We start from the raw sequence: 20160 nt of genomic DNA on the forward strand, positions 1-20160 counted from the left end.
ACGAGTTCAATATTAATGTTAATAATAATGCTCCAAGTCTGAAAGAACACTTTAGTCTGACATCTGACCATACAAATTGTTTGTGTATCAGGCACAATTATAGACTACAGAAATGAATAAATACTTCATTAGGCCATCTGGCCAGATTACCAGAAAATAAGTTTCCCCTCAAAACAATAAAAATGCCAGTTGACTCGAAGAGAAATAAACAGGCAATTCTGTATTGAAGCAATATTAAGATGTGAGCCCTAGATCCCAATTACTATATGCCTCATGTAAAACATCTATGCTTATCTCGAGCACACTGTGTATTAGTCTTTTGGTTATACATAACTGCCTTTCTTCTGTCTTTCACGGGAGAGGAAAAGACAGACTTTCTTTTTGAGAAAAGACACACCTGTTGGTACAGGCTCGGCGGCAAGCTGCGGTTTTTCTCGTAACTCCCAAATGCGCACACTGCCATCTTCTGAGCATGAGATTAACTGCCTGTCAGAACAGAAAATCCGTGATAAAAACACAGAGCACCATGGAGGGTAATGCTAAATTTGCAGTGAGAGAAATCAGTGGAGCCCTCGATTGCTTTTATTCAGCTCTTGGTAGGAGCTGATAAAAATCACAATTTAACATGGCTTTCCAATGCAAAGTAAAAGCACTCTTCAGGAAAGACACGCATTATATTGTTCCATTGGCTCAAATGTTATAAATATTTCATCTCCGTTTCTTAAAGTGCATTCAGGAAAACAGGGTATGAATTACTCTTTCATAATATCCTGAGCAACAGTCCCCATCCCCCCTCACTCCTTCTTTTCTCAGGATGCTTCTCACTCTGCAAACACCCTGCACAGAAGATAATAGTTCCCTTCATATAATTTCCTCCCTAAAAATTCAGCAGCCAAATTCATCCTGAGAGGAAAGTCCTCACTTAGTAACCGTCAACAACCGGAGACTTACATTTGATTCTGGCTATAAACAAACAACAAAAGGATGTATGTATGGAAACTATAAAAAGAAAAATTAGTACATACTAAGTGCCCAAAAGTCTTTTACCTTTTAAAATAAATAGCATATTTTAAAGTATCTCTTCTTATAATGAAATTCAATGTAATTCCTTTGAACCATGCTTCTTGTAAATTTTGTAATATACTGCCACAAACTCTTTTATTAGAGACAGCCACACATTCTGCATTTCCAAAAGAAGACAGCAGGTCAAGCCACAAAGCCAGGCAACGTAGCCACGTACGAATTACATCGGTAGCCCCAGGAACGGTGACTTTCGTTCCCCTGTGGGAGAGCAGACGGACACCGCACCTGTCTGGAAGTCTGGCGACGTGCAGGACCACGGAGTCGTGCGCCGTTTTCTGGCAGGCAGTAACGCGCTTCATCTGCAGGTTATACACGTATAAGCCCCTTCCAACTGCAGCAAAGACATTCTGGAGGGGGAATGCAGAAATGGGCATAAAACGAGTGCTTACCACTATCTAGGGCAATGGATTTCCAGCCCTGGTGTGACATCAGAGGGCCACTGTCACCTTCCCCTGTCCCTAGCCTTCAGCCCAAATTACTGTGCTGCCTTCTGAAGTCCAACATTTCAAATCACAAAGGAGAGCTCAGCACTGAGAAGGCAGAAGGACACGGCTGCTGATACAGAGAAAGCTCTCTACATTACACCCTTAGTATCACTTTCTTGCTCATTGAAATGAAAATAGCTAGAGAAAGGAGCTATGGCTGGTGGAGTGGCCCCGCAGCAGAAGCTGCTGAAGTATGAGCTATGTTTTCATTCAGATACCACTATATCCTTGGGGAAATTACTTAGTTTCTTTTGCCTGCAAAATGTGAACAAAATTGCTTGCACTCCACACCATAATGGAGACCTATAAAGGAAACAAAGAAGCCTATGCCATAGTGGCACTGTCATCTTGAGATCCTCTGATGGCCCCACAGAAACACTTTCCCAAATGTAGTATTAGAAATACCTTTTCACTAAAAACAATTTTAATTTTTTGAAAAGTATTTTCACCAATACTCATCTTACTTCAACATCACATTAAGATTGGAGAAGCAAGTATAATTGGCATCTTCCAGGTGAGCAAGTTAAAATTGAAAGACTAAAGCCACACAAAACATTATGACAGGGACTCAAGGTCATGTTGCTCCAGTCCCTGGCTCTTTCCACATACCACCTAGGTTCTGAAATCGTTTTGCAAGTCACTAGACTTTGGTAGCACATGTCTTGGAATTATTCACTCTTGCTCATTAGGTACCCCAGTAAGGCAGACCTTTCAAAAAACCCTACAGATCGCCTCTCTGTTATTTGAACCTTTCTCGTGTGGCCTCAAAGGCTACAAATCCAACTCAGGCCTACAGTTACCTGGACCAAAGCATGACCCTGAGGCTTACCACAGTCTAAGTCTGGTATGATCCCCGCCCTCAGAATTGGTTTTCCACACTTAGCAATGCAAGTTGAGGATCAGTGCCGGGGGCATTAATGAACAGCTAGCCAAGCTGCTAAAATTTAGAACCCTAGTGGTAGCATTCAATGCAAAGAAACCCCAGAAACTAGTTGCATAGACCAGGGAATCTGTGCAGAGTTTAAGTGATTTATCCAAGGACACAAAGAAAAACACGCCTAGAGAATTAATGAGCTTTTAGGCTGCAGTGAGTCAACAGAATCGCTCTATCAATCACCTGTTATCAATAATTAATGCCCCCCGTAGAAAGAACGCCCTATAAAAGGAAAATAAAACTGAGTAATGTTTTATCAAGCATTTATAGTAGTTAATAAGCATCAAACTTTTAAAGATTAAAAGGCAAAATGAAAAACCTTTTTAAATACTTTTTCAAAAAGTGAAAAAGGTTTTAAAAAGAGAAAATTAAGAATGTATATAATTTTTAGGACACAACTTTTTACAACTCTTAGAAATCTAGTTTCCAGCTTTTGTGAAACCCTACTGTTTTACCATTAAAGGGTATAAAGAAACTTAATCTTTGAGTATATTAGTGTTCTGTACCTCAGTCTTACCCTATTGTTTTGCTTTTAAAGTAAGAGAAGTGCAAAGAAAACAAAAAATATAGCCTTGGCTGGTTTGGCTCAGCAGTTAAAGCATCAGCCCATGGATCCCAGAGTCACAGGTTCGATTCCCAGTCCAGGGAACATAACTTGGTTGCAGTTGGGTCCCCCGCAACCAGTTGATGTGTCTCTCTCACATCAATGTTTCTCTCTCTCTCCCCCCTTCCCTCCCTTCCACTCTGTCTAAAAATCAATAGAAAAATATCCTCAGGTGAGGATTAACAACAACAAAAAAAGGGCAAATTTATAGCTATTTTCACGATTTTTTTTTTTACCTCTTCATCCCATGTGAAATGATGAATAGAAATGTCATTTGGTTTCTGACAGAGTTTTATTTCTTGCTGAGTGTCCAGCTGTGGAGATGGGTCCCAGAAGTTGCGTTCACAGGCCTGCACGGTCCAGTCCAGGATATTCCAGATGATCAGCTCTCCAACATGGGAGCCAGTTACAAAATTCAAATCTAGGCAGAGTTCATATATGTCTCATTACTGATCATTTACCTACAGGTAAAAATGAATGGACTGCCCATAGTAATGCTCTATAAAACCGCAATAATAGTCAGGTACCCAGATAATCCAAACAGAACAGTGAATATAACAGAACAAGTAAACCAGAAACAGACTCGTTTACTTATTTAGTACAGGATAATGATTGCATTTCAATTAATGAGCAAAGAAATACCTCATGCTGGAATATTTGGTTAAGTATTTGGGGAACAAAAATAAAAGAACCTTACCTAGGCTCATGTACTATTTAGAAAACCAACACTTCTCCTATGTGTCTCCTTGACTCTCATACTCACAACACTTCTGACACCAGATGTGGGCTTCTCCCAAACCAAGCGGTGTGACAACAGCTAGGTGACCTACAATTTAACTTCGCTTTGACACTACCTACCTGGAGAGAGCACCAGATGTCACAGGTTAAGGGTTCAGTCCCACAAGTCTGCCTCCTTCAGATGCCAATAGCAAGTCCAACTTGTTACCTGTGCTTCTGACCCAGCAGTTATAAATCAGAGGTTCTCACATCCACCTCAAGTTCAATCAGTTTGTTGAGCAGCTCACTGAACTCAGGAAGCAGCGTACAGCATGTTTGCCAGTGTGTTATAAGAGCATGATGAAGGACAGGGATGAACACCCAGGTGGAGAAGATGTACAGGGCACGGAGCGCGGGAGGCCTGCAGTTTCCTGCCCTCTCCCAGCTCCTCCACAGGCTCAGAAACCAGAAGCGCCCAGAACCCCATACTGTGGGATTGCTGCGGACGCTTCATCATGTAGGCAGGACCAATTATTAATTCCACTTCCAGCCCCTTTCCCCTTTCTGGAGAATGGGGGATAGGGCTGAAAATTCCAAGCTTCTAATCATGGTTTGGTTTTTCTGGTAACCAGACCCATCCAGAAGCCACCAAGAAAAAGTGGCCTCATTAGAACAAAAGACACTGCTATCACCCAGGAAATTCCAAGAGATTTAGTACCCTAGGTCAAGAAATATCATGCCAAATATCAGAACAAGAGATGCTCTGTATGCTCCTATCACCTTGGAAACCACAAGGGCTTTTAGGACCTCTGTGCCAAGAAATTGGGGCAGAGCTCAATAAACATATTTCCTGTTATTTCACATCAAAATGAGTTTCAAAAAGATTAAAACGTTAAAGATACTTAATGGATTGAAGAAAATAGAAGTGAATACTTTATGAATATGGAGTACTTATAAGGTTCTAAAGGATGCAGGGTGGGGATTGGGGAAAGGTACCTGAGTTAATATCTGCTTAGCAAAAAAAATTCATACATTTAAAAAGTGAGGGAAAATTTGCAACTTAAATGTCAAAATAGGAGGAGTTTTGTTTTTTTTTAATTCTCACCTGAGGATATGTTTTTTTTTTTATTGATTTTTTTTTTAGAGAGAGAAACATCGATGTGAGAAAGAAACATCAATCAGTTGCCTCCCATACGAGCCCTGACCAGGAACTGAATGCGCAACCTTTTGGTATACGGGACGACGCTCCATCCAAGCCACCCAGCCAGGGAAAAACAGGTTTATTATACTTGATACATAAGGAGTTCTTGGAAATCATTAGGAACAAGATAAATATTACAGCAGAAAAAAACGGGCAAAAGACCTGAACCGGCAGAACAAGAAATATAAATGGTCAGTGAACATGTGAAAAGATGTTCAATTCCCTTAATAATGAAAAAAATCTAAAAGCAATGAGCAAACTTCCTGACTTGTAAATTGGGAAAGATTATAAAAGAGAAAAACACCCAAATGCTAGCAAGGCAAAGGAAATCAGCACACTCACACACTACTAACGTTCTAGTATAAAGTAGTATAATCCCTTCAAATTTGGAAATATGCATCAAAACCTTAAAAAAAAAAAAGTAAACCCATTTATTCAACAAGTCTACTTCTAGGAATTTATCCAGAGGAAAGTATATATAAAAGACATGCAACAAGGTTGTTATACATAATATTAAAAATCTGAAGATAACCTAAACATACAATTTGGGATTAAATAAATAAGATATCCACAAAATAAAACAGTAATGTTGTTAATAAAAATTAAGTTGTAAAGTATGTTTATATTGATATGGAAATATATTCATCATACACACACACACACACACACACACACACACGTCCAGCAAAACACCTGGAAGTGTACAGACGAGTGCTTAATACTGTATGGTGGGAGAATTTAATTTTTACATTTGTTATGTTTCTCATTATTTTCTCATTTTTCTACTATTTTTCTTACCCTACCAATCTATTACTTGTACAAGAACAAATTTTAAATCCTTTACAGAAAATGAAATTAGTGGGCCAACTAAGTAAGACATTTTACAGATTATATATTTAATAGAAAATGTTCAACTGCTTAGACTAAAAATTATCATGAAGAAATGTAATTTATTTTAATTTTTACATATTTAGGGTAAGTAGAATAGAACAATGCAGCCTGAGTCTAGAAAGCCAAGTTCTAATTTTGGCTTTGCCTATATCTAGCCATGTGGTCTTTCGAAAGTCATTTATCCTTTCTCTAGCTTGGATTTCTCATGCATTAAATGAGAATGCATGTAAAAATCAAATTAAATAATAAATGTTTATCCATTTTAAAAAGACATCAAATGTTATCTTTGAGTCCTGGTATTATTTTGAGCCCCTGGTATTATTCCATATTAATGGTATTAAAACATCTAGGAATACACACATGAATAATTATGATTTAATTATTCCATTTATCAAATAAACCAGCAGGACAGAAATCTCAAATAACTAGATGAATAACCTCTTAGAAATAAAGAATTACCAGCTATTATGCATGTAAACATTATTTTGTCTTGGTTCCAAGTCCACTTTCTACAGTTTATCAACAGACTCTATCTATAGAATTTGCTCTACGTTCATTTCTCATCTGTGGAGAGAAACAGGCTTCTAATTTTAATAGTGGGGAAGTTAAGGGAGTACTAATCTTTCCATGACCTTCTTTTACATCCTTTTTCCTCCTCTTTCCAGTTTCAGTCAAACTACAAAAGAACTAGAGAAACTGAGGAGTGAAGATTCTTGACTCTAGCTGCATGTGTCCATACAGTTAATGTAACCTACTGAGAACACAAAGTTGCCTGCTCTGACTTAATCCTCCAAGTGCATGTGATTCATCTATGCAACAGATAAAAGTATGCGTGCCCAGCTGAATTTTTCACTAAAAACAAAATTACTGGCTCTGACTGGTGTGGCTGAGTTGGAGCATTGTCCTATACAACAAAAGGGGCAGTTCAATTCCCTATCAGGCCACATACTCAAGCTGTGGGTTCAATCCCAGGTCAGGACTCGTGTGGGAGGCAGCCCATCAATGTTTCTCACATTTCTCTCTCCCCGCTTCCTCTCTCTAAAAGTAAATAAAAAATAAATAAAACCACGATTATTGGCATACACCTAAGTCAATGCAGTTTATCGCTGTGTAAATTATTTATATTCCCAAACCGGTCATTCAAAATGTTTCACACCAAACAACCCCAATGATGTATTGTATGTGAATGGACTTTCAAGAGCCACTTAGTATGAAAATCTCACCTGGCATCTGTCTACCCATCCATCCCTCATAAGTACTAATCCTTTGTGACTACCACACCATGTTGTAGCACAAAACAAGAAAAGGAATAAAATAAAGAATGAGGCACCCAGAGCCTTTTGGCAGCAGAGAAAAGCAAGGTTATCTTGTATGTCTGTCTCAGAGATACTTCTGCCCAGGCATTCAGATCTCTTCGGCACACCTTGTATTCACTATTCACATCTGTGGGAGTTCTGTCTACCATTCCAAGGCTGCCCTGGGGCCACCTCACTGAAAATGCACTTCCCTTGTGAGTTATAAACCCAGCAACTGGCCACACCTTGCATTGGAATTGGTGGGACAAAGAAGCGGGGCTGAGGTTGGAGCAGAGAACTGTACAACGTAATCATTTCAGAACTGCCAACATCTGCAGCAAGGCAGACATGCCTACATCCAAGATCAGACTGTCACAACATCATGTTCCAGTATTGCCAGACTACGCGTCCATATATGATTCCTATGTATCCTTATTATCTGTAGTGTTGTTTTACAGTCATGGAGTTTATCAAGTAAAAAGTACTAGGGCTTTTCTGTAGTTTTCATTAATTTTTTGTTTCAGTTTTCCATTTCCCTCCCTTAAGAAAGTGGCAAAGAAATACTTGAAGAAACCTTTCTTGGTTAAGCTGTTATAAACTTCTCTACATATCACATAGCAAAAGAAGTGCCATGAAGTTAAGGCTACATCAGTAACCTCCCATCAATTTTATTATGGAACCATGCTGGCTCAATGTACCAATGCTTTGCCACTAATACAAGACAAGTAGGCATGACCAGTGTAATGGGTCAGAACACAGCAGTCTTTTTGCAGCAGCTCTGAGGCCTTGGAGCTTATGGCTCGGTGCCAGAGGGTCCTCCAAATATAAGAACTTGCCTTTTGTGCTGCCATCCATGGCTAGTGGAAAAAGAGACCTCAGAGAGACATAAAGTGCCCCCAACATTGTTACTTCCATCACCATAGACAAATCTGGTCCTCAGAAAGACTTCCAGCTGGGCTGTACAAGAAGATGGCTACTGGGGAGGAGGACTGGAAGGTGTGAGGGACATTCCCACTGATGTACCAGAAAATATGACTGAATGGCACACAAATGGAGACTACACTTAGTGCCGTCTGTGCCCCTCTTTCCCTTTGCCACATGTTTGCAAAGTATTGCTCACAAAGAGTCAACCTGGGTCTCAGGTCAGGGTGTACAGTCCAGTCCTCCCACTGTACCATATTCTTGGCATCCTTACAGGACACCTTTTACAGTCCCCTCCAGACTAGCAAAGTAAATCCACCCAGGAGGCCTCTCATCTGACCATGGAATTCAGATTACCCAGAACAACTCTGATAATATAAGATGTCACTTTATTTTAAAGTGAACTAGGTAAATCCCAGGATCTGTGGATTGGGATCCTATCCTGCCATCTGATGTCAGATTGGGCTCACTGGAGATACTGATTAAAATCATTATGACACTAAACAGGATGTCTGGCAAGTCAAAACTCACAACCATGAGGAGGGACAGATATGACCCATTTTCTGCAGACCTTTACCTTAGTTTGCTGTTATTTTCTGAGAGTCTTTACTCATAAAAACAACTGCCCTAAATCCTGCTCATTCAAATGTAAGTGTGTAACTTACTGTATAATACCATGTGGTCTACAAAAGAGGACCTTTTTGCCAGAAACGCCGAAAGGCTACCAAACATAGGTAGGCTGTACTAACTGACAGCCTATACAATCATCCCGCAGAGCCTGGGATAACGATGCTCTCCTCATCTCTTCTCTCTGCTCACTCTATTCTCCTTGTGCCTAAATCTTACCCCTACCAATATGAGACCTGATCAGTTCCACTGCCTTGAATTTCACAGTACTGTATGAGAGACTGCCAATCCCTACTAAATAAAAGTATTATTTTAATGAAGATAATTCTAGAAATCCTGGAACAAAGGCTGGAGCTCATAACAGGTTATATTAACAAGCGCAAAATTTTACATAATATTAACATGCACACAATGAGCTTACCATTGACATTGGCCAATGAAAGAATGTTATCCTGGTGATCAAGGAGGCGCTTAACTTCAAGAATATCCCATTCCAGTGATCCTTCTGTGGGTGCTACCAACCTGAAAATTACTGAATGAAAGACAAATATAATTTTTTCTTAAAATGGTCAAAAAAGATAAAATCATATTTCTGCTTAAAATGCCAGTATTTCATTAAGTTATAAATGTCTAAAATATTAAAAACCCATCTCCAAAGGGTGTCTTATTCATACTACTTTAAAATATTTCTTTCAAATGCTTGAGATATTTGAAATGATCTACTAAAATCCCAAGTGAATGTGTGCCTAGAACTCTGTTCCTTTATTAAAACTCCTCTACCCCACTGCCAACCGTGATGCCCCATCCTTTCCAGGGTCCACTGCAGTCCAACCATCCTGCCTCACGCCCTCCCTAGCCAGTGACTGGCCCACACCCCTGAATCATCTCTACCACAGGCTTTCTCTACTCATGTTCCCAGGCCAGTGAGCATTACTGCAACACAAGCTACAAATGCATGTTGAACTTCAACTCAGAGAAGACTTCAGAAGCCGCTTTTACTTTTTTTAACTTTTCTTGATACCTAGTCATACACCTTTAAAGTATAAATTCTCTGAAGAGACTGTGCCTTATAATTTTTGTGTGCCATACAGTTCTTTTGACTATAGATTTTAAATGTGTTGCTTTACTCATTATCTGACTTTAACAAATAGTTTTATTTAAAATAATGTAAATCTTAACTTTAATAAATACAGCAAACCCAAAATCAAATAAACTGGAATGATTCCATCAGCAAACATTTACTTAACATCTACTGTGTTCCAGGACAGTAGATCCCTAATATGAACAAGGCCCATCACTGCCCTGAAATACTCACAGTCTAGAGTGGTAGTGAGACTGACGAACAAACTTGTAACAGATATATTAGTGGCTATAATATGCCACTCTATCCAGGGCTGTGGACGCTCACAGATTAAGATGACTAATATCTTAGAAGTAGGAAGTTCTCAGTGGGCATACCTTTCCAAGTGGTGGCTAATTATTAAAGTCTCTTTTCTTTCTCACATTCCTCCCTGGAAAACAGATCTGTGCCACATTTCATTCTGTCTCTGGACAATTTTTACCAATGGACAAATCTCTAGCAGGGTTATTTAATCCTGACCGCCATTTACATTCAACTGTGGCTGTCAAAAGAAAAAGGGAATCCTTCCTCATACCTATCAAAGTTGTATGAAAATTCTATTTTGTTGAAATACTACCAAATGATCTTGAGATTGGGATTGTGGAATAAAAAGCAATGTATTGTTTAATCAAACTAATGGAGATAATAACCTGAAATAATGACAAAAAGAAAAAAAGAAACCTACAAAATAGGTTTCTACAAAGAACTACAAAGCACTAAAGATAACATTAAACTGTTTAGTGAGTCCATAAATATGGTCTCTATAGACAAGTAACAACTTCAAGAAGATAAAACAAATATGAATTAAATCAGAAAACAAAAGAGAAACCCTAGCCTCTGAGCCAGGCTGAGGCTTCAGCGCTGACAGCCTTGCTCAGCGAGGGAAGCTCCGATCACTGTGTGTGTGGCTGGTACACAGAAATGACACTTCCTGTCGAAAGGAGCCCTCACGCAGAAAAGGAGAAGCTGGAATGGAGCTTAATTTGAAACCAAGCTTGGCCTTGGAAAGAGACAAGATACTCCATTTACCGGAATGAAATGTACTGTTCCATAAGAAAGGATAGCACTTCATATTTATTTTGTGATAAAATTAAGTAAAAATTAAGAACATTTTACAGAATATTGTGTATTTTTATAAATTACTTTCTTAATAAAACCAACTTTCATTTCTTCCTGTTATTTTAGATGATACTCTGACTTCAGTTAAGGCACTATTGTTGCTTTTACTAGTATTTCGATGAATTCACCAATTCATTCCATAAAAGTCTCTTATCTGTCAACAGAAAAATGAATAAGAACATCCCAGTGGCCAAGGAGCTCACATTCTGAAGGAGAGGGGAAGGAGAGAAAAAGCAAACAGAAGTCTTTTTTTAAAGTAGTAAATGGAACGATAGATGTGAGATTATTATAACACAGTAGAAAAACTTCTGGGAGGGAAAGCATTAGGTAAGCAAGCATTCTTCCTCAAAAAAAAAGATACGGGAGCTGAGCTCTTAGAGTAAGTAGAAATTAGCCAGAGCACAGAGGACAATGGGTAGGAGGACAAGCCTGACATGATAAAACAGCAGAAATAAAGGCGTGAAGGTGAGGAACACCTCAGGTGGGGGAATCCCTGGCAATTCAGTATTGACAAGCAAGTGATATAGTAGAAGGAAGACAATAGAGGCCCCTTTGATATGTCAAAAAGTTTCGCTTCATCCTGCAGGGTAGTGATGAACTTACATTGGTCCTCTAGGGCAAATATTTCATTCATCTCAGGCAAAAATGAGAGAAAATAAGGGCCACATGAAAGTAAATATATTCTATTCAAAGTCCTATTCTTTTTTTCTGAGATCATGTTCTTCACACTTTGTTAAAAAGTAATTTTTACAAAATGAGGGTGGTAAATGATAGCTTGAGTTTTTTTGTTTTCTGTTCGATTTACTAAGCAAAATAAAAATCTGGGAACCCTGTGATGGATCTCCAAAACTCTGAACTTATGTACTAGTCATAAATTTGAGTATAGAAACCAGGGCTCTAGGCAACAGGAAGCCACCGAGGCTTTTAAGCAGGGGAGTGACCTGCATTTTAGATAGATCCCTCCAGCATCTGCTGAAGAATGTAAGTGAGAAGCACTAAACTAGAGGAATAGAAGGTATCAGAATGACAAGCAGTAGAGTAGAGGAAGGAGAAAAGTAGATTTAACGCAACATTCCAGGCAAGAACGGAGACAAGAGCCTGAGTAGAGCAACACTAGTGAGATGGGAAGAAATTGGTCCAAATCCTGAGAGCAGCAGTCCTCAAACTCAGCACTGTCTGGGAACCTGTTAGAACTGCAGGGCTCAGGCCCGAGTCTGGACTTTCTGAATTAGAAACTCGGGGTGGGGGGGCAAAGCCCAGTAATTTGTGTTTTTAACAAGCCCTTCTGGTCATTCTAATGCACACTGAAGTCTGAGAACCACTGAGTCAGAATCAAACCAGAAAAATACAAAGTGACTGATGAGCTACAAGAGAAGAAAGGTGTGTGTGTGGGGGGTGGGGGGTGGAGGGGGGGGTAAGCATCATTCCAGCTCAATGGAGAACATGGGAAGATTAAATTTCTGCAAGGCAGAAAAAAGAAAAAATAATAAACAAAAAGCATAATGCCTTCAGAAACTACTTTAAGAAAAGAAAGGACAAGCACAGGGAATACAAAATTACATCTCAGACACAGTTACACATGGAAAGGTCAGCTGAAGGAGGAGAAACTGTCCTCACTGCAAAGCAATGGAAGCTGCAGATAGCAGCAGTGAATAAATGGGGAACAATTAGCTCACGTCTCATTGAATTTTGCAAATATGCCAACTGATGGTCACAGCCAATCTCAGGGCTGGTGCCTGGAAGAAGTAGCATCATAAACAATATCAAATGCCCCTGGGCTACATAAGAAGAAGTCTTCAAGGAAGCAGCTTCACTCTATCAATCCGGCACCCAAATCCCACTCGCAAGGCAGCGAGCACAAAAGGCATCCTTCACTGTGGGCTCCCTGGCACCAAAGAGTTAGCCACCAGTCAACAGCTAAGAAAGTGGCCTTCAAATGTTCATCCTTAATTATACATTTACAAAATTCCTCTTGCTACCCCTCCCTCTGCTATTCCACTACACTAAGAGAAAGGGCATAAACTCCCCCAAAGAAACTGGAACCCATTCTGGCTTCCTGAGGCAAAATCTCCACAGTTCCTACCTTAGTGAATTCCCCAAATAATCCTCCTTCAAGATGTTTTTAGTTCCCAAAATGCTGACAGTTGCTTTATGTGGTTCAATTTTTTGCTAAACAAGTATATGCGTATAGATCAGTGACAGAGAGGACTGTGGATGTAAAGGGCCTTCCTTGGCACGAGAGGAGGGGGTCCTCTGGCCCCACCTGGCTGTGTTAGAATAAGAGCCGTACAAAAACTAACCTAATGTCTTGAAAAATATCTCAGTCTACAGATCACTTCAACAATCCCAGGAGGCCACGACTTGGGCAGGGGCAGATAGATGTTTCTTAAATGAAATACTAACTAGTCTTTCCAAAATGTGTATACAAGTTCTACTTTAAAATTTAAAAAAATAGAAGAAAAAATGAGTCATACTCACTCAGTTCTTTGCCAACTGCTGCCACGACACAGTTCTTAGGTATTTCAATCAAAGCGCTGATCCCTTCAAAATATATAAAACAAAGGTCAAATTATTTTCTTCATGGATTACATCAAAAACAAAAACATTCTCGGTCTTGTCAGTCACTTACTACAAAGGGAGTAGTCACAATGAAGCACACACAATTTTCTACAGAACACCTGCTTATACACAGAAAATGATTTTATGAAAAACAGGTGAGGCCTATGGAAGACATTATTCATCTACTAAGGGTAGGATATACACTTTGAACACTGTTACTATTATGGTGAACTTATTTACCAGGGATCCCTTAAATAATCACCATCACCACTTACAAGATATCTAGCTCAAATGAGATATAAAATTGGCATTTTCCTTAATTTAAATGTAAGAATCCTGAGTGGGGTCCTGGCAGTAAATGAGTTAGCCAACAGTCAACAGCTAAGAGAGTGGCTTTTAAATAGCATGTTTATAATCAGATAATACATTTACAAAATTCCTTGTATTACTGGAATAATCAGATTCAACATTCTACTTATTTCACTTATTTAAATAGGGAGTTCTGAGTATCTTTTTATAGCTGAATCATGAAATGATTTAAGGGTAACCATAACTTCTGTAACATATGTTAACTTTGTAATGTGTTATAATTATTACTTTTGTCAGTAAGACTTAAAGAACTGATGTTTTACATTCAGAACCACATGTGTAGGCAAAAACAAAACAAAACAATTAAAGTTAATTTTCCCATTATGAAATATAGGTAATTTATAACATATAATCAAATTTGGAAAATATTCTACTCGTTTGCTTTACCTTCTCACCCACGAAAAGACTAGCCCTCTTGTAGTTTCGGGAGTAATTCTCTCTCAAATCTTTTCGCCGTATAGTGTTGTTCTAATAGTACACTACGCATTTCCCAAGTTCAAGGAGGAGTGATCGTAGAGGAGGGGAAAAGGGAGGAGTCAGTGGTACAAGATAAAGTAAAAAGATAGGGGAGCACAGGGAGGGGTAGGAAGAAGAGAATTCTACATGCAGGAAACTTTAAAAAATGTTCATCAAATTATTTGTGAAGTGACAATAATGGACACTCAGTAATTTAAGTAGCAATTTAATACACAGAATCACAGAACACATCACTGGAAAAAGCATGGATGACCTGTCTTTTAGTCCAAGGCCCTTCCAACTGCATCATACTAAGATTAGCTTTGCTTACGTCCAAATATGGAATAACTGCCCCTAAAAGCCCTGCTAGCCCACAGATCGAGCAGGGCCTATGAAAGGAGCTTCATGAGATCACAGTCTAATAAAAGTACTGCCAACTAACTACCTGGCACCCAGTGATTTGGAAATCACGAAAAGCTCACCAGGGGTAATGTATGTGGCCTTTTCAGAGCTTTCCAGTAGATTCTATCCAAGGATTCTGCTCTGTCAAGAAACTGATAAGCAGGGCATTACTCTGATTAAGGTAACTTGCAAAATAAAGGGAGATTGCAATAATCAGTGGTTATTTTCATTAACATAAAAAAGATTTGTTTTAGCCCTGATGTCAACATTTCACAGCATAGTTACAGGCATTCCTCATTTTATTGCCCTCCGCTTTATTGAACTTGGCAGATACTGCGTCTTTTACAAACGGAAGTTTTGTGACAGCCCTGTACTGAGCAAGCCTACCAGCACCATTTTTCCAACAACATTTGCTCACTTCTTGTCTCTGTGTCACATCTTGGTAATTCTCACAATATTTAGTTTTTTATTATTATTATATTTTTTATGGTGATCTGTGAGCAGTGATATTTGATGTTACTGTTGCAATTGTTTTGGGGCACCATGAACTGTGCCCATATAAGACGGTCAACTTAACCCATAAATGCTGTGTGAGTTCTGACTGCTCCACCGACCAGCCATTCCCCGTCTCTCTCCTTCTCCTCAGGCCTCCCTAGTCCCTAAGATACAACAACATTGAAATTAGGCCAATTAATTACCTACAATTGACTCTAAGTGTTCAGGTGAAAGGAAGAGTCACAGGTCTCCCACTTTAAATCAAAAGCTAGAATGATTAAGCTTAGTGAGGAAGGCATGCCAAAAACTGAGACAGGCTGAAAGCCAGGCCTTTTGTACCAGTTAGCCAAGTTTTATGAATGCAAAGAAAAAGTTCTTGAAGAAAATTAAAAGTGTTATTCCAGTGAATATATGATTAATAAGAAAGTGAAACAGCCTTATTGCTGATATGAAGTTTTAGTGGTCTGGATAGAAAATCAAACCAGCCACAACATTCCCTTAAAGACTACTGCAGAGAAAATCCGTGTCTTCAATTCTCTGAAGGCTGAGAGAGGTGAGGCAGAAGAAAAGTCTGAAGCTAGCAGAGGTTAGCTCATGAGGTCGAAGAAAAGAAGCCTTCTCCATAAGTGCAAGGTGAAACACTTGCTGTAGAAGCTGCAGTAAGTTATTCAGAAAGTCCAGCTCAGACAATCAATGGAAGTGGCTCATGAAACAGATTAGCAACATACACGAAAAAGCCTCTATAGGAAGATGTCATCTAGGACTTTCACAGCTGGAGAGAAGTCGATGCCTGGCTTCAAAGCTTTAAAGGACAGGCTGACTCTCCTGTTAGGGGCTAATGCAGCTGGTGAGTTTAAGTGAAGCCAAAGCTCATTTACCACTGAAAGTCCTAGGGCCCTAAAGAATTATGCTAAATCTACTCTGCTAGTGCTCCATGAATGGAACAACAAAGCCTGGATGACAGCACGTCTGTTTACAACATGGTTTACTGAACATTTTAAGCCCACTGTTGAGACCCTACTGCTTAGAAAAAAAAGATTCCTTTCAAAATATGACTGCTCAGTGACAATGCACCTGGGTCACCAAGAACTCTGATGGGAGATGTGTGAGATTAATGTTGTTTTCATGCCTGCTAATACAACATCCATTCTGCAGCCCAGGGATCAAGCAGTAATTTTGATGTTCAAATCCTATTAGTTAAGAAATACATTTTGTAAGGCTAGAGCTGCCATAGCTAGTAATTCCTCTAATGGATCTGAGCAAAATAAATTGAAAACCTTCTGGAAAGGATTCACCATTCTAGATGCTATGAGCAACATGCACGATTCATGGGACGAGGTCAAAATATCAACATTAACAGGAGTTTGGAAAAAGTTGATTTCAACCCTCATACATGACTGAGGAGCTTGAGACTTCACTGGAGGAAGTAACTGCAGATATGGTGGAAATAGCAAAAGAACCAGAATTAGAAGCGGAACCTGAAGATGTGCCTGAACTGCTGCAATTTCATGGCAAACTTGAACAGAGGAGGAGTTGCTTCTCAGGGATGAGCAAAGAAAGTGTTTTCTTGAGATGGAATTTGCTCCTGGTGAAGACGCTGGGAAGACTGTTGAGTGGCAACACCAGATTTAGAACATTCATAAACTTAGTTCATAAAGCACTGTCAGGGCTTGGGAGGACTGACTGCAATTTTGAAAGAAGTTCTACTGTGAATAAAATGCTATCAAACAGCATCACAGGCTGCAGAGAAACCATTCACGAAAGCAGTCAATTGGTGAGGCAAACTTCCTTGTCATTGTGTTTTTACAAACTGTCACGGCCACCACAACCTTCAGCAACCACCACCCTGATCGGTCAGCAACCTTCAATACTGAGGTAAGACCCTCCACCATCAAAAAAGATGATGATTCACTGAAAACTTAGATGATGGTGAGCATTTTTTTAGCAATCAAGTATTTTTTAGTTAAGCTATATAGAGTTTTTACACCAACTGCTATTGTACACTTAATGGACTACAGGATAGTGTAAATGTAACTTTAATATGCACTAGGAAACCAAAAAAAAAAAAAATCACGAGACTCACTTTACTGCAAGATTCACTTTATTGTGGTGGTTTGGAACCAAATCTGCAATATGTCCAACATATGTCTGTACTAATTATTCATGGAGTAAAGTTCACAGACCACGACCAGCTAATGTAAGAAATACGTACATGTAAATAAAGAGATATAACTCATGATAATGGAAAACATAAAAATACACTCTGGATTCAAACAAGATTACCAGTGGTCAAATGTTGAACCAAAAGGTTAAACTGTAAATGCTACTAAGGTATGGATTTAATTTTGCTAAGATATCACATTATTTTCACATTTTATAATATTTATGTAGAAATAAGCTAGTTCCAATTATGAACTGCATGTTCAATTCACAGTGTTCCCACTACCTTTAGGATGTCAACAATATGCTTAATAATATTCTTTTCTGGGATGTCCATGGTTCATTTGATTACTTTTAGAACAAAAATAGTTAATACTGTTATCATAGACTTCAAGGTTATTGTCATTTAAATTTACTCATTTATACTTAAATATTTTTTACTCTGAGTAAATTTTAATTTTATTTTTTAAGATCTTTGGTATCAATAGAACTCAAAACTGATTTTTTCTGTTAGAACCAAAAATGTATGTCACCAGAATTCTGAGAAAATATAATTTTGTTAGTAAGTTTGCTCAAGAATACACTTTTTAGTAAAACCAATTGTAAAATGAGGTCATCCTTAGAAATCTATTGAGAGTCCAATGATCTAAAAAATAAAAAATAAAATGCTATTGTAAAGTCATAAAAATCTGCTTCCAGGTATCAACATGCTCATCAATCTCCGTTTAGGAATATGGCCCAAGAAACATACATGAAAAGGTTTTTCTTGGGCACTTCTGAGGAAGTTGGCTAGAAGGGATGAGGGGGATCAAGGAGGGGAGTCTTCTTCCAGTTTGGAATGGAAATATATTTTACATGGTCCTTCGCCAAACTGGAGAATACGGCTACATGTTATATTCAGAACTGAAAAGTACCCCCCTTTGTTCATGGAAAGTCTCTTTGAAGATTCACTGTGTCTTTTAGAGTCTGTCAATCATGGTTCACAATGACCTTGATTTGTTTTTTACCTGTATCAGAAAGGTGACTGGTCTTACACAGGAGATCTAATTTTCGGTTCCACACGCAGAGGTCATTCCCACCAGAGAGCCAAACATCTAGTCTCTGAAGAACAGTTAAACACTGCAAAATTCATGAGAAATATGTCAGTTTCAAGTTCATGTATTCACTGGAGGTTTTAAAATATGTCCCAAATCCTTTATACTCTTTCCTTCAAGAGGTGAAGCTTAATTATCCTCCCCTTGAATGTGAGCTCTCCCACATGAATAGCTTCTAATGAACAGAATGTGGCACAATGGACAGTGGGTGACTTGTAAGACTAAGACATGAGACATGGTGGCTTCCTCCTTGTTCTCTCCTGAATACTCACTCCGGGGCAAACACCTACACAAGCAGCCATATGGAGAAAGACCCACATAGCAAAGAAGTGATGCCTCCGCACAACACTACCTAAGCATGTAAGCCCCTAGGAACTGCACACCCAGTCAAGCCTTCAGATGACATCATGAGACAATGAACCAGAACCATCCAGCTAAGCTGCTCTCTATTCTTGACCACACACACTGTGAGATACTTGTTTTAAGCAACTAAGTTTTGAGGTAATCTGTTATTTAGTAATAGACAACTAATATACAAGGCTTAAAATAAACTGCTTTTTAAATAAAACTGAAAATATAACCTTAGTTTTTGTGTATCTTCAAATTAATATCTCATCATTACTGACTAAGGAAAGCATTTCAAGGTTTGTAGAAGTCCTTTACCTTTAACAGTACCTTAAAGTCCACACCTTTAATAGTATACTCTCCTCACCATCAAAAAGTGAGCACAAGGGCATGAACAAGTGAGAATAAAAAAATGAAAACAAGAAGGTTCTACTTGGGTTGAGGGTGGGATCACTTTTAAAACTGCTGGAATAATAAAGGTTGAAAATAATCAATGCAGTTTACATTTCAAGAGGTCCTACTCCACTTCTACATGAATTTTAGGATCAGCTTGTCAAATTTTTAATATCAGTATTTTATTCCTTTTTATTACTAAATAATATTCCACTGTATGAATATACCATATCTGATCCTTTCAGCAGTTGATGGACATTTAGGTTGTTTCCAAATGTTTTGGGCTATTATGAATAATATTGCTATGAGAACTCATGTACATGTGTTTATATGGACATACATTTTCATTTCCCCTGGGAATATGTAAGAGTGAAATTGCCAGGTCAAACAATAACTCTAACATTCTTATGAACTATCAAACTATTTTCCAAGGAGGGTATATCATTTTTACAATCCCACCAGCAAAGTAGAAGGGTTCCAATTTCTCTACATCCTTATCAACCCTTCTCATCTGTCTTTGAGGTACTACCCCATCTAGTGTATGTGAAATAATGTCACATTTTGATTTTGACTTGCATTTCTCCAGTGACATGATGCTGAGCTTCCTTCCATGTGCTTATTGGCCATTGGCACACCTTCTTTGGAAAAATGTCTTTCAAATTCCTTGTCTATTTTTAATTGGGTTGTCTTTTACAGCAGAGTTGTACGCATTCTTTATGTATTCAGCATACACGTTCCTTATCAGATAGACGATTTGCAAATATTTTCTTTCATTCTTTGGGCTGTCTTTCACATTCTTGATGATGTCTTTTAGGCACATAAGCTTTTCATTTTGATGAAATCCAATTTATCATTTTTTTCTTCTGTTGCTGTGCTTTTGCTGTCTTATC

General features: G+C 38.6%; 1 protein-coding gene across 3 annotated transcripts in view; it reads right to left on the reverse strand.

Moving 5' to 3' along the window:
• Nucleotides 1-20160, reverse strand: part of WDR41 (WD repeat domain 41) — a 56439-nt gene that overhangs the window by 6227 nt on the left and 30052 nt on the right. For all 3 annotated transcript variants that reach the window (XM_036280897.1, XM_036280896.1, XM_036280898.1), the window contains 6 exons: nucleotides 18446-18557; nucleotides 13476-13538; nucleotides 9180-9290; nucleotides 3343-3527; nucleotides 1309-1430; nucleotides 398-486 (listed from right to left, as the gene is read on the reverse strand). In XM_036280897.1, the coding sequence (XP_036136790.1) occupies nucleotides 398-486; nucleotides 1309-1430; nucleotides 3343-3527; nucleotides 9180-9290; nucleotides 13476-13538; nucleotides 18446-18557 (682 nt within the window). The remainder of the gene's footprint in view (nucleotides 1-397; nucleotides 487-1308; nucleotides 1431-3342; nucleotides 3528-9179; nucleotides 9291-13475; nucleotides 13539-18445; nucleotides 18558-20160) is intronic.

This window comes from Molossus molossus, unplaced genomic scaffold (assembly GCF_014108415.1).
Source record: "Molossus molossus isolate mMolMol1 unplaced genomic scaffold, mMolMol1.p scaffold_m16_p_3, whole genome shotgun sequence".
NCBI lineage: Eukaryota > Metazoa > Chordata > Mammalia > Chiroptera > Molossidae > Molossus > Molossus molossus.